This window comes from Primulina tabacum, chromosome 3, assembly GCF_025594145.1.
Source record: "Primulina tabacum isolate GXHZ01 chromosome 3, ASM2559414v2, whole genome shotgun sequence".
NCBI classification, from domain to species: Eukaryota; Viridiplantae; Streptophyta; class Magnoliopsida; order Lamiales; family Gesneriaceae; genus Primulina; species Primulina tabacum.
This window is the reverse complement of record NC_134552.1, coordinates 50,681,592-50,693,300: the sequence shown is the minus strand read 5'-3', so window position 1 is coordinate 50,693,300 and position 11,709 is coordinate 50,681,592. Positions and strand designations below refer to the sequence as shown.

The 11,709-nt window shown below is 35.7% G+C and overlaps 2 protein-coding genes across 2 annotated transcripts; one reads left to right on the top strand and one right to left on the bottom strand.

The window, feature by feature from the left end:
- The first annotated feature begins 5,518 nt into the window (after nt 1-5,518).
- On the top strand, nt 5,519-8,385 carry LOC142541180 (large ribosomal subunit protein eL32z-like). Its single transcript, XM_075647828.1, has 4 exons — nt 5,519-5,647; nt 6,613-6,707; nt 7,787-7,968; nt 8,089-8,385. The coding sequence occupies exons 2-4, from the start codon at nt 6,618-6,620 to the stop codon at nt 8,216-8,218; spliced, it is 402 nt and encodes a 133-aa protein (XP_075503943.1). The 5' UTR covers nt 5,519-5,647; nt 6,613-6,617; the 3' UTR covers nt 8,219-8,385.
- Nucleotides 8,386-10,124: 1,739 nt separating this feature from the next.
- On the bottom strand, nt 10,125-11,709 carry LOC142541179 (serine/threonine-protein kinase OXI1-like). The gene is made up of 2 exons (XM_075647827.1): nt 11,190-11,709; nt 10,125-11,096 (listed from the first exon to the last, which is right to left on the bottom strand). Exons 1-2 carry the CDS (start codon nt 11,594-11,596, stop codon nt 10,166-10,168), a joined length of 1,338 nt encoding a protein of 445 aa, XP_075503942.1. The 5' UTR covers nt 11,597-11,709; the 3' UTR covers nt 10,125-10,165.

Sequence of the window (11,709 nt, the reverse complement as noted above, 5' to 3'; positions counted from 1 at the left end):
ACCGCGGGTGCACTCTTTCTTGGACCGCGGGTGCGGTGACCTTACTGTAAAAATGACTAACTTTTTGTCCATGCACCGCGGGTGCGGTGCTTCTCTAGGCGCGGGTGCGGTCCCTTTCTTCAAGCACTACTTCATCTTTTCATTTTATCCACATACAATCCAGGGCATTACAAGTTAAACAGTTAAATACACAAAATATGTTATGGATGTTCGGAGACTTCAAATGCTCCTACGTCACCCCTTCTACCGCCTCGGGTAGGATCGACTAGAAGACTTTGATTTATACAAACACTTGTACAAACACACTCAGCTAGGACTTACCCACTGCTTAAACTGAACTTCTAGACTAGACTGAAGGCATCACCTTCCAGTCAACACTTTTTTAATGTCTATGTGAGAAAGACTACATACACAAGTTTAACAGTCTTTGTGCAAGACTGTATTTGATTGAATGAGAGTGTTTGTGTGTGTGAGAACTGAACAAGGATGTTCTCACACACTGAGGAAAATACGCTTCTAATCTAAGCTGTTATAACTGTGAAGAGTTCCCTCTGGGCTGATTGCTTCTGAAAGCTGATGTGCAATGAGCGTGCCCTTTCTTTTCTCTCTTATATGCTTAAAAGATTTTTCACTTCTTTTTGTTGTGGTTGTTTGTTGTTTAGTCTTGTTTGAGTCTTCACTGATCTTCTCTTTATATAGGCGGGAAAATTGATCGTACAATGAGACTCATTCGTTGTATCTGTTGCATCTTGAATTCATTTCTTAGAATTTGTGTCTCGACTCTTCGACTGCCTTTCTGAAACGTTTTGTCTTTAATGCTCTGATGCAACGTCTATTATTGTCCTTTGACTGGATAATGACTTCTTACCTTCACGTACAGCTGGATTCCACTTGAGAGAGTTTGTCTTCATCCATAACTGAAAGATTCTGACTGATGCTTCGAACTTGTCAGTTGAACTGATCTTTCAGTTGGGCTGGTGAAATCAGTTGACTCGTCAGTGGAACTGATTTCACACTCGTTCAGTTGGACTGATCAGCTGGGTTTCTTCATCAGTTGAACACTCCTTCGGCTGGCCAGGCTTCTGAGGTTCTCTTGCTGAATCACCTATCAACTGGACAATCAGCTAGATTTCTCAATTGACGAAACCATTTAGACTGATTTATTTTGTGCGATTAGTTGGGTCTTCAGTTTTGCGATGTAAACATCTCGTGAGTGATCCTAGATGCTGCACACCAAGGTAGATCATTAGTAACACAATTAACAAGTTTTGTTATCATCAAAATCAAGATTGCGAACTTGAAAAGTTCCAACAATCTCCCCCTTGTTGATTATTACAAAACCTGAGCAGTTAAGCGTAATATATTCAGTTCGAGGGTTAGTACATTCAAACAAAGAAAACTCCCCCTTTATAACTGAATTTAAGGAAATTTTGTAAACAAACAAAAACTCCCTCTTCAAAACTGAATTTAAAAAATCTTAAGAGAGATGGATAGAATTAAGAAACTACTTTTCAGTTGATGAAAAGGAAAGAATTTTTCTCAACAACTGAGTTTTAAAACTGATTGATAATACTTTTAGTTTGAGAGAAAGACGAAACGCTCCCCCTCAGAAACTGAATAAAACCCATATCTGAAAGATATTTATGTAGTCATTCATTCAGAGATTATAATCATTTAAGCAATATAAACAAGAGATTTGGAAATATCCATTCAGTCACAATGAAACATAGCTGAACAAATATGATGTTTATTTAAATAAATTTCCTAGTATTTACATCTGAGTACATACATCAGTTGAACAAGAAAGATTACTACAACAGTAGCATATATTAAACAACATCAGATATCAGTTGGTTTATGCGACAGAACTGGATATACCATCAATTGGTTGCTTGACTGCTTGAACTGCTGCATCGGTTGTGAGTTCATTTTGCTAGAGAAACGAGTTAAACTACTTGAACTTGACTTCTTAGTAGACTAACTAGTCGAGCAGACTCTGACTAGGCTCAACTGGAATGCAGCTGGTGATTTAATCATCCAACGTTCCAGCAGTGGATGAGTTTCGTCTGAAGAACAGCTGACCTGGTAAGCTTGCAACTGAAGACTTGTCCAAGGAGCAATTTAGCTGTGCATCTTTGCAAATGATTCTCAGTCCCCTGCATGCTGATTAAAACCCCTAAGTAAAGAATCTAAACAAGTGGCTGCAATATTAGTTGCAGAGCCAATCCTCTCAACCCTTTACCAAAGAGCGACATATAAATATTTTCAAATAGTTTTGAAAATTGTATGAGATACTTTTAAATAGCTTTTAACACTATTTTTAAAGTAAGATTTTAAAACACAGTTTTCTTCAAATGTTCTTCTTAGAGCAACCCGCTCTGATACCAATTGAAGGATCGTTTGCTGGGCATCTTTGGGATGCTTCAAACAAAATATTCTCAAATGAGCTACAATAGCTCGTGTTCTAAGAATATTAACACCGATGAATTAAATCGAGTTTGGTTAAAAACCAAGCGGAAAAAACTCGAAGTAATCCTTCGTGAAGAAGACTGTTATATTAGAAAATATTTTATCTTATGTAAACTGAATAACCGAAAAGTGACAGATTAGTTTTTGCATTCATCAGTTCAGTTATGGTGACAACTGAACTGACGGATACTCTAATTGATCCAAACAGTTTGAAAATAATAGTTAAACAGTTAAATACACAAGATATGTTTATGGATGTTCGGAGACTTCAAATGATCCTACGTCACCCCTTCTACCACCTTGGGTAGGATCCAATAGAAGACTTTGATTTAAATAAACACTTGTACAAACTCACTCAGCTAGGACTTTACCCACTGCCTAAACTGAACTCCTAGACTAGACTGAAGGCAGCACCTTCTAGTCAACACTTCTTTTATGTCTATGTGAGAAAGACTACATACACAAGTTTAACGTCTTTGTGCAAGACTATATTTGAGTGAATGAGAGTGTTTGTGTGTGTGAGAACTGAACAAGGATGTTCTCACACACTGAGGGAAATACGCTTCTAATCTAAGCTGATATAACTGTGAAGAGTTCCCTCTGGGCTGATTGCTTCTGAAAGCTGATATGCAATGAACGTGCCCTTTCTTTTCTCTTTTATATGCTTTAAAGATTTTTCACTTCTTTTTGTTGTGGTTGTTTGTTGTTTAGTCTTGTTTGAGTCTTCACTGATCTTCTCTTTATATAGGCGGGAAAACTAATCGTACAGTGAGACTCATTCGTTGTATCCGTTGCATCTTGAATTCGTTTCTTAGACTTTGTGTCTCGACTCTTCGACTGACCTTCTGAAACGTTTTGTCTTTAATGCTCTGATGCAACGTCTATTATTGTCCTTTGACTGGATAATGGCTTCTTACCTTCACGTACAGCTGGATTCCACTTGAGAGAGTTTGTCTTCATCCATTACTGAAAGATTCTGACTGATGCTTCGAACTGGTCAGTTGAACTGATCTTTCAGTTGGGCTGGTGAAATCAATTGACTCGTCAGTTGAATTGATTTCACACTCGTTCAATTGGACTGATCAGCTGGGTTTCTTCATCAGTTGAACACTCCTTCGGCTGGCCAGGCTTCTGAGATTCTCCTGCTTAATCACCTATCAACTGGACAATCAGCTGGACTGCTCAATTGACGAGACCATTTAGACTGATTTATTTTGTGCGATCAGTTGGGTCTTCAGTTTTGCGATGTAAACATCTCGTGAGTGATCCTAGATGCTGCACACTAAAGTAGATCATTAGTAACACAAATAACAAGTTTTGTTATCATCAAAATCAAGATTGCGAACTTGAAAAGCTCCAACAAACTTCAAAAAAAAAAAAAGATGCAATGAAAAAAATTACTGACAATACATATCTAATTTATTGAAAAATATAAGGCATATCATAATTATACAATAAAATATATGCATATGAGCACATGCAAAAAAAAATTTTACATTTCAATTCCACCTATATATTGATCATTTTCAGAGAAATCATTCAGAAAATCCACAGCATCAAAATGAGTTGAATCACTCAAACGACCAATGTGTTCAGTGAAGTTTATCTCTTTTTCTTTTCCCTTTATTAATTCTTTATAAAACTTACAAAGGTGCTCAGAGGCTCGACAAATACGATACCAATATTTTGGAGTGTTGCATCTAAAACAAGAACTTTCAAATAATTTTGAGTGATTTTCATTAACACTCATGTTCTCATGACGCCTTTTCAGTGGGTGGTTTGTGATGCCTTTTTGAGATGAGTTATAGAAGTAACTATCTCGATTTTTTTCAAAACCACGGCTGCGACCACGACCACGACCACAACTACTTCCACGTCCACGTCCACGTCCATGACCATGACCTCGATTTCGTCTTCGACCAAAACCTTGTCTTTGACTTTGATTTTGGTTTTCAGATTTAAATTCATTTTTATTTACAACATTTAATTCTGAAAATGTTGTTGATCCAGTGGGTCGGGACTGATGATCTCTCATTAACTGCTCGTTATTCTTTTCCACCACAAGAAGACATGCGATAAATTCATAATATCTCGCAAATTCACGCGCTCTATATTATTGTTGTAGAGTTATATTTTATGCGTGAAAAGTGGAAAATGTTTTTTCAAGCATTTCTGAGTCCGTAATCTCATGTCCACAAAATTTAAATTGCAAGATTATTCGATACATTGTCGAGTCGTAATCACTAACTTTCTTAAAATATTGGAATCTTAACATATTTCATTCATCACGGGCGGTCGGAAGTATGCGTTCCCTTATATGTTCAAATCTTTCTTTTAATCCTTTTCACAAAGCCATAAGATCTTTTTTAATGAGATATTCACATTTTAATCCTTAATCAAGATGTTAACGTAAAAGTATTATAGCTTTTGTTTTTCTTGTGATGATGAGATACCATTTTCTTTAATGGTCTCACTTAGACCCAATGACTCAAGATGTATTTCTACATTGAGAGTCCATGGCATATAATTTTTCCCATAATGTCGAGCGCAACAAATTCAAGCTTTACCAGATTTGACATGGTTGTACTTTTTCTTGTGTTTTGGAGCTTGGAAAAATATGGAGAACCGAACCTTCGAGTATCGTGCTGATAACGTATTAAAAGTAAAAATTTACGGTAAAAAGTAAAAATCTCAAACTCACAAAATATATTAAACTACACACTTTATAAAATTTTATCTACTCAATTGTGTTTTTCTTCAGAAATTGAGAGACCTATTTATAGAATTTCTTTGGAAATAATCCAAAAATAAATACATCATTACATACATCATCACACACTAATTTTCAATATTTACAACTCTTATTTTCAACCCTCAATCTCTTATTTTCAACAAACTATGATTTTTTTCCATTGTTCTTATTTTTATGGGTAGTTTTTTAAAATTTACTTAAAAATATCGAAATTGGTTTGTATGCAGGAAGAGATATGGGTGGTCGATCAAAAGATCCAACTAAATTTGGTCTGACCCGACATAATCAATGTTTTTGGGCCTCCTCAATGATGGGCTACATTGAAATTCAGCCCATTTAATGTGAACCCTAAATTTTGATTATAATTACTTTCGCTCAGGTAAATTCATTCAATCAGTAGGAGCTCAGCTGCGTCGCCACTACTAGGTTCTGATCGAACTCCTCTTTTAATTTTGTTTCAGTTTTCCTCAAATTTCGAAATTTTATTATGTTTTTTTGGTGGAGTTTACGTACCTATTCATGAATTTTAACTTTTTATTTTGATTTTATTTTTAAGCTTTGATTCGTGTTAAAAATTTCTTGTACTAATTCAACTTTTGATTTGATACATCGTCTGTCTGCTCCATTTGTGTTAGCTGCGTTTATTGAGATGATCTTTCTCTCGATATATGTAGTTATATAGTTATGTTTGCATGTATAGAGGAGTGTTGTATGGGATCCAGACCAATGTTCTTGGCTCACCACGGAACAACCTACCGTACATTGATTTTTTGAATCAAACTGATGCAGGAATTTTTTCTAAACATTCAGTTAGCTAGAATTTGTTTCAGTTTGGGTTTCATTTTCAAAAGGTGGTTTTATTTTCTTCAGTGGTTGTCACAAAAATGTGTCTAGAACATTGAAAATTATAAAGTTTATCGTGGTAAAATCATTTTCAATATCGACTTCTCACGATTCAATGTAGGACTAGAGTTTTAGCCGTTTTGAAAATAGAGAAATGTTAGCGTTTTTTCTCTTTTAAGAAATGTCTGTGAGTTAGTAGCCACATCATAGTTTTCAGAATTCTACTATTTCAGCGCGTAGCAGCAGTTGTTCGGAAAATAGCAACTATGCATGCGTTGCTGTGTCACACAGTTGCTTGGGCATGGTGTTCAAATAATTTGTGTGAGTTGCTATTTCAAGTAACAACTAAGTTGACGTGTGTATTCTAATTGTGTCTTGGAGCATAACCATGATGTTTTACCTAAGAGTAGCTGTAAATGATTGCATAATTATTTGATTTTATTGCTTTTATTTTTCAAAATGATTATTTATGTGCCCCTATTGATAATTTATTTAAGAATGGATTCTATTTCGATTAATTTCACAGTAAACTTAATGTTACTTTGTAGAAGTGATGGCTGTTCCTTTACTTAGCAAGAAGATTGTTAAGAAACGAGTCAAAAAGTTCAAGCGGCACCAGAGTGATTGCTATGTTTCTGTGAAGGTCCTTTCATATCTCTATTTGAAATTTACAATTTAGCAGGTCATCAGATTGGGATACATCATGGCCTCAGCAATTGTCTTAAACTGTTCAAAATTTATGTTAGAAAATACTGTTGTGTTGTGTACATACCCAACTCCTAGTCCTAGTATAGCATTTTTTGTTACTATTTTACCTTATTGTTGTTGCCATCTTTATCATTACCATATTGGCTACATGTACTGGTGCATATCTGGTCTAGCATCTGTTATGCCCAAATCGCATTTCTTGATCATATGTCCATTGGGAAAAACATCTATAGATTAACATGATATGTTTAGTCGTTTGCTAATCATTCTCAATCCTTTGACTTCAATAGTAGTGTCTGGTTCTAGGATATTGTTAAAGTTGATTTATGGTTCAATAATCACTGGTTATATGTCATCAATCCCACCGTGATATTTGGACTTATATCAAGTTTTAACGATTTGATTTGCTTTGTTGTTTTAATTTTCAAGGTGGGGCAGTCTTTCGGTCCTAAAATTAGTTTTAAAGTCAAGTTTATGTGTGACATGTAGCGTGGACAATTGCTGGTTGGGGCGATGTCATTGATTACTCTTACTCATTTACATGGCAACAATTTAAATGTGGCTTTTGGATTGCAAAATAGATTATATATAACATATAATGGCCTTACCTTTTAGAATCGCAGCAGGTTTTGTGCTATGTGCTATGTCAATGTTCCTGATCATATGTGACTCTATGTTGTGTTGGTCAACAAACTTAGGATGGCCCTAGCGAAAGGAGTAAATGTATCACAGTCAGTATAATTTGTAAGGTTATTTATCTGCTGGAGTATGAAATGAATGGATTTTGAAGTCTGCACTAATACATTACAATATACAGAAGGAAATGAAGTAAAATAACTTTCGATCCATCTCCATTATATCTTATTTTCTGAATTTTAGTGGTGCTGAGGTGTTGATTCATATAAATGGGAATTTAAATTCCCTTTCCACATTTGACAAAAGTGGAGCATGTTCACATATTTATTTATGTTGCATCACTTACCTGTTGAACCTTGAACCTTCTTTTCGTGGCAGACAAACTGGCGTAGGCCCAAGGGTATTGATTCCCGAGTCCGAAGGAAGTTCAAGGGATGCACCCTTATGCCAAACATTGGATATGGGTCAGACAAGAAGACACGGCACTATCTTCCCAATGGGTTTAAGAAGTTTGTTGTGCACAATGTCAAAGAACTTGAAGTTTTGATGATGCACAACAGGTTTGTTACATTTCATCTTGTGCATTTTCAAACCTCCCCACTCTGTAGTTAACCTCTATAGCGCCTTTCAACAGCCCTGTTCATCTGAATTTACTGAAACTTTTATTTGTGACATTTTAGGACATATTGCGCTGAGATAGCACACAATATTTCAACCAAGAAAAGAAAGGACATTGTGGAACGGGCTGCTCAGCTGGATATTGTTGTGACCAACAAATTAGCTCGGCTGCGCAGCCAGGAGGATGAGTGAGCTATTGGGGTAAACGTATGTTTTTCTGTATTATGTTTTTAACTACTTGGTATTGGAAGGTTGAGTGGAAGTGTTGACAATGCAAAACTTTTGTTTCGTGCAATTACTATCTGTATTATGTTTAATACACTGTTTCATTTGGATTTGCAATGGATTTTTGCTTTCAACGTAACTTAAGCGATCAACGTAACTTGTCCCATGTGATAAAAACTCATGTAGCATTGCAAAGAATTATAGCTGGGTCTTGTATTTATGTTCTATAGTATTTAAGTTTCCCATTGTATTATTTCATTATCAACATGTTATAAAATGGGTTTTACTCACACCTGTCATGTATTTTGGATTGTAGTTCACAAAACTGAGGCAAAAAATAATAATTTTTTGAACGACTTTTTCACATTTGGATAGTTTCTCGTTTTATTGGTCGGGATTGATGATAAATGATGGTCATTTTCATTTCAAAAATTGTAATTTTGTGCCTACCTTAAATCTGGAAAACTGACCCCAAAACTGCAATAGACACTTTGTCTTAGTTTACAAATTGTTGGTTGAGATTTTAGGAGCAGCTTATGGCTGTTGATTATTGCACAATTTATTAGGCAGTTAGAGATGTAGACTGGAACTTAGATGTGGCCACGATATATAAAAAATGTATAGCAGTATTTGTTGCCAATTCATTGGAGACATAAAAAAGTTGGAAACACTCTGTCTGTTTATTAGGCTTTTGGATTTTGGTCCACTGTCTGTTCACATGCTTAATTAAATCTTGCATCAAACTTGATCGCTCTTCGAGAATTAAATGCTGTAGTTATTTGCCTCAATTTTTTGTTGGGACAGTTTCATTAAATTTTTAGAACACGATTGTTATTAGTCGTAGCTCTCAGTGGTTTATCAGATATTTTGAGCGTTTGAAATTATTGAAATTCGAGAAGAATTGAACTTCCAAAGGACTTTGATCGGAATTCATTCTTTAGTCAACTAGTTTTTTTTATTCAATAGAGATTAATATTTATCTAAGCATAACTAAGAGAGAGTCCTTGATTACATTTATTAATGTGTAAATAAAATATTGATTAAAAAATTGTAGTTGATGATTTATTCAATAAAATAGTAAGACTTGTTTTTTATATCTTGATAAAAAAGAGAGAATAAAATTGTATTTTAAATTTGATATAAAAATTGATAAAATATAATCTGTTTCTTAAAGCTCATAAGCTCTGTCAAACTACAGAATTCAAATAAATCTCAAGTTCTGAAAATGTTGTAACAGTTCATGTGAGAGATGAGTTGTATATCTTGAAAATATCAAGGGACAGAGTAGCAAAATAAAGACAATAATTTCGAATCTAGATACTTATCAAAACCTTGCCCCTTTCAAATAAAAATCCTTTTTAATTAAGGCTTAGCTCCAAATTTCAATATATAGACAAGATTGAAATTAATATTTTTACGATTGTTTTTGTATGATAATTTTCAAATATCAGACAAATATTGGAAGAGTGTTATTTTATAATATCAATTTATTGTACTCCATACAGTCAATATCTTATCGTGCCGGATATGATATTTACGTTTTATTTGCCAATAAATATTCCAATAAAATAAAATATGTAATGCTTTTTTGTTAATAAATATTCCAACGAGGGAATCATATATTTTGATTTAAAATTCTATCTGATTCTTACAAGCTTCCTTGATTTGGCCACTAACTTTTTTCATTAAGTGGAGGTCGTGTTTTAATATTCACTTGGTTAGTTGTCACGTTTTTGTCTTTGAATTATGCAAAAAAAATTTAAACACACCATACGTGTCATGAAATAATTAAAAAAAGAAGAACAAATAATATTTTTTATCAGTCGAGTGTAGATATCTGCTTCACAAAGAACAGTTCTATATGAGTTTTGCATTAAATGAAATATATAAATAATTCATATATATATTTCTTAATTAATAACAAGAAGTAATATTTTGTGTACAAATTAACAAATAAATTAATCTATTTATATTTTTGATAATATCAAAAAATAAAAAAATTTCATTATCAATAAGTTGTGGATGATTTGCCCACAAATCTTTTTTCTGACCTTCTTCGAAATATTTATTTATTTTCTCCCCTTCATCAACTGTAAACACCCCTTGGACATAAGACTCCACGTCAATTTCCCTATTGCCATCCATGTCCCCAACGTCCGTTAAGTGGGGGATAAACGGCGGCCGAGGCATCTCAAGGATAAGATCCCAATCAACAGCCTTGAAAAAATCGTGGCCTTTGATTTCACGGATGGTGATTCTCTTGTTGGGGTCTTTTTCGAGTAATTTTCGAATCAAGTCCCTTAACGGCGTTGCTTCCCCCGTTAAGTCCGGTGCCTTGTTCACGATCCGATAGAAGGTGTCCTTTCGGGCCGGGCCTCGAAACGGCGTCGCACCATAAAGCATCTCGTACAGCATCACCCCTAAGCACCACAGATCGACGGCGAAGTCGTGGCCGTCGCCGAGTAGGATCTCCGGCGCCACGTACTCCTCCGTGCCGACGAACGAGTTGGATTTCTCCACCGAGTCGGACTCGGAGTTTGAAACATCCGAGAGGGGATCTGCTGCGGGTTGGGGAGAATATTCCGGCGAAATCCCGTAGTCGCGGCGGTTGAAGAAAAGGGCGAATTTCTTCTTCTTTTTCGGGGTGATTTGCGGTTTTCTTTGAGGGGTTTGACGGGTTTCTGGAGACTTTGCGGCGGCTGCGAGTTTCGTGGAGAGATCGAAATCGACGAGCATCAAATGCCCATTTTCTTGAATCAGGACATTTTCCGGCTTCAAATCTCTGTACACAATGCCTAGCCCGTGTAGATATTCCAATGCCAATACCAATTCTGCAGCATAAAATCTAAAAAACCACACACACGACCCATCTGGAAGAGTAAGAAAAGCAGCCAAAAATTTGAAACCCAAAAGGGTGTGATTGCCACAATAAAATCACCTGATGATATCCGTGGAGAACATTTTCTCAGTCTGATTCTTCCTCAAAACATTGAGATCACGGCCAGAGCAGTAATCAATAGCATATCCGACGACTTTATCAGTTTTCAAAACACCGTGAAGCTTGGGCAGTAGGGGATGATGAAAGTTGCTCAAAACCTCCCTTTCGAAGCAAATTCTCCTGTATTCCTCGCCATTGCTCTTATTCTTCTTCTTTTCGATTGAAGATCTCAAAATCACTTTCACCGCAAGCAATTCGAACATTTCTGTCTGGACAAGAAACACAACGCCTTTGGCACCACGGCCAAGAACTGAAATCACCTTCAGATTGTTCAAGTCTAGAGAAATGTTATCTTGGTCGCTGCAGTACCGACGGCTGCGGCGGCGGTGGTGATGAACGTCATGCATGGCAACGATCAACGAATGATCAGATGTTTGGAATTTTCAGAGGATATTAGCGTTTTGCAGAGAAATGTAAATGCTAGAGAAAATGAACAATTCGTATATAACAGTCCCCAAGT

What these genes read in the sequence shown, in the direction of transcription:
- LOC142541180 (XM_075647828.1), top strand. Translation starts at nt 6,618, where the DNA reads ATGGCTGTTCCTTTACTTAGCAAGAAGATTGTTAAGAAACGAGTCAAA. An exon ending in ATTGCTATGTTTCTGTGAAG is followed by an intron (nt 6,708 to 7,786) that starts GTCCTTTCATAT and finishes TTTTCGTGGCAG; the next exon opens with ACAAACTGGCGTAGGCCCAA. An exon ending in GTTTTGATGATGCACAACAG is followed by an intron (nt 7,969 to 8,088) that starts GTTTGTTACATT and finishes GTGACATTTTAG; the next exon opens with GACATATTGCGCTGAGATAG.
- LOC142541179 (XM_075647827.1), bottom strand. Translation starts at nt 11,596, where the DNA reads ATGCATGACGTTCATCACCACCGCCGCCGCAGCCGTCGGTACTGCAGC. An exon ending in TTCTCCACGGATATCATCAG is followed by an intron (nt 11,097 to 11,189) that starts GTGATTTTATTG and finishes GTGGTTTTTTAG; the next exon opens with ATTTTATGCTGCAGAATTGG.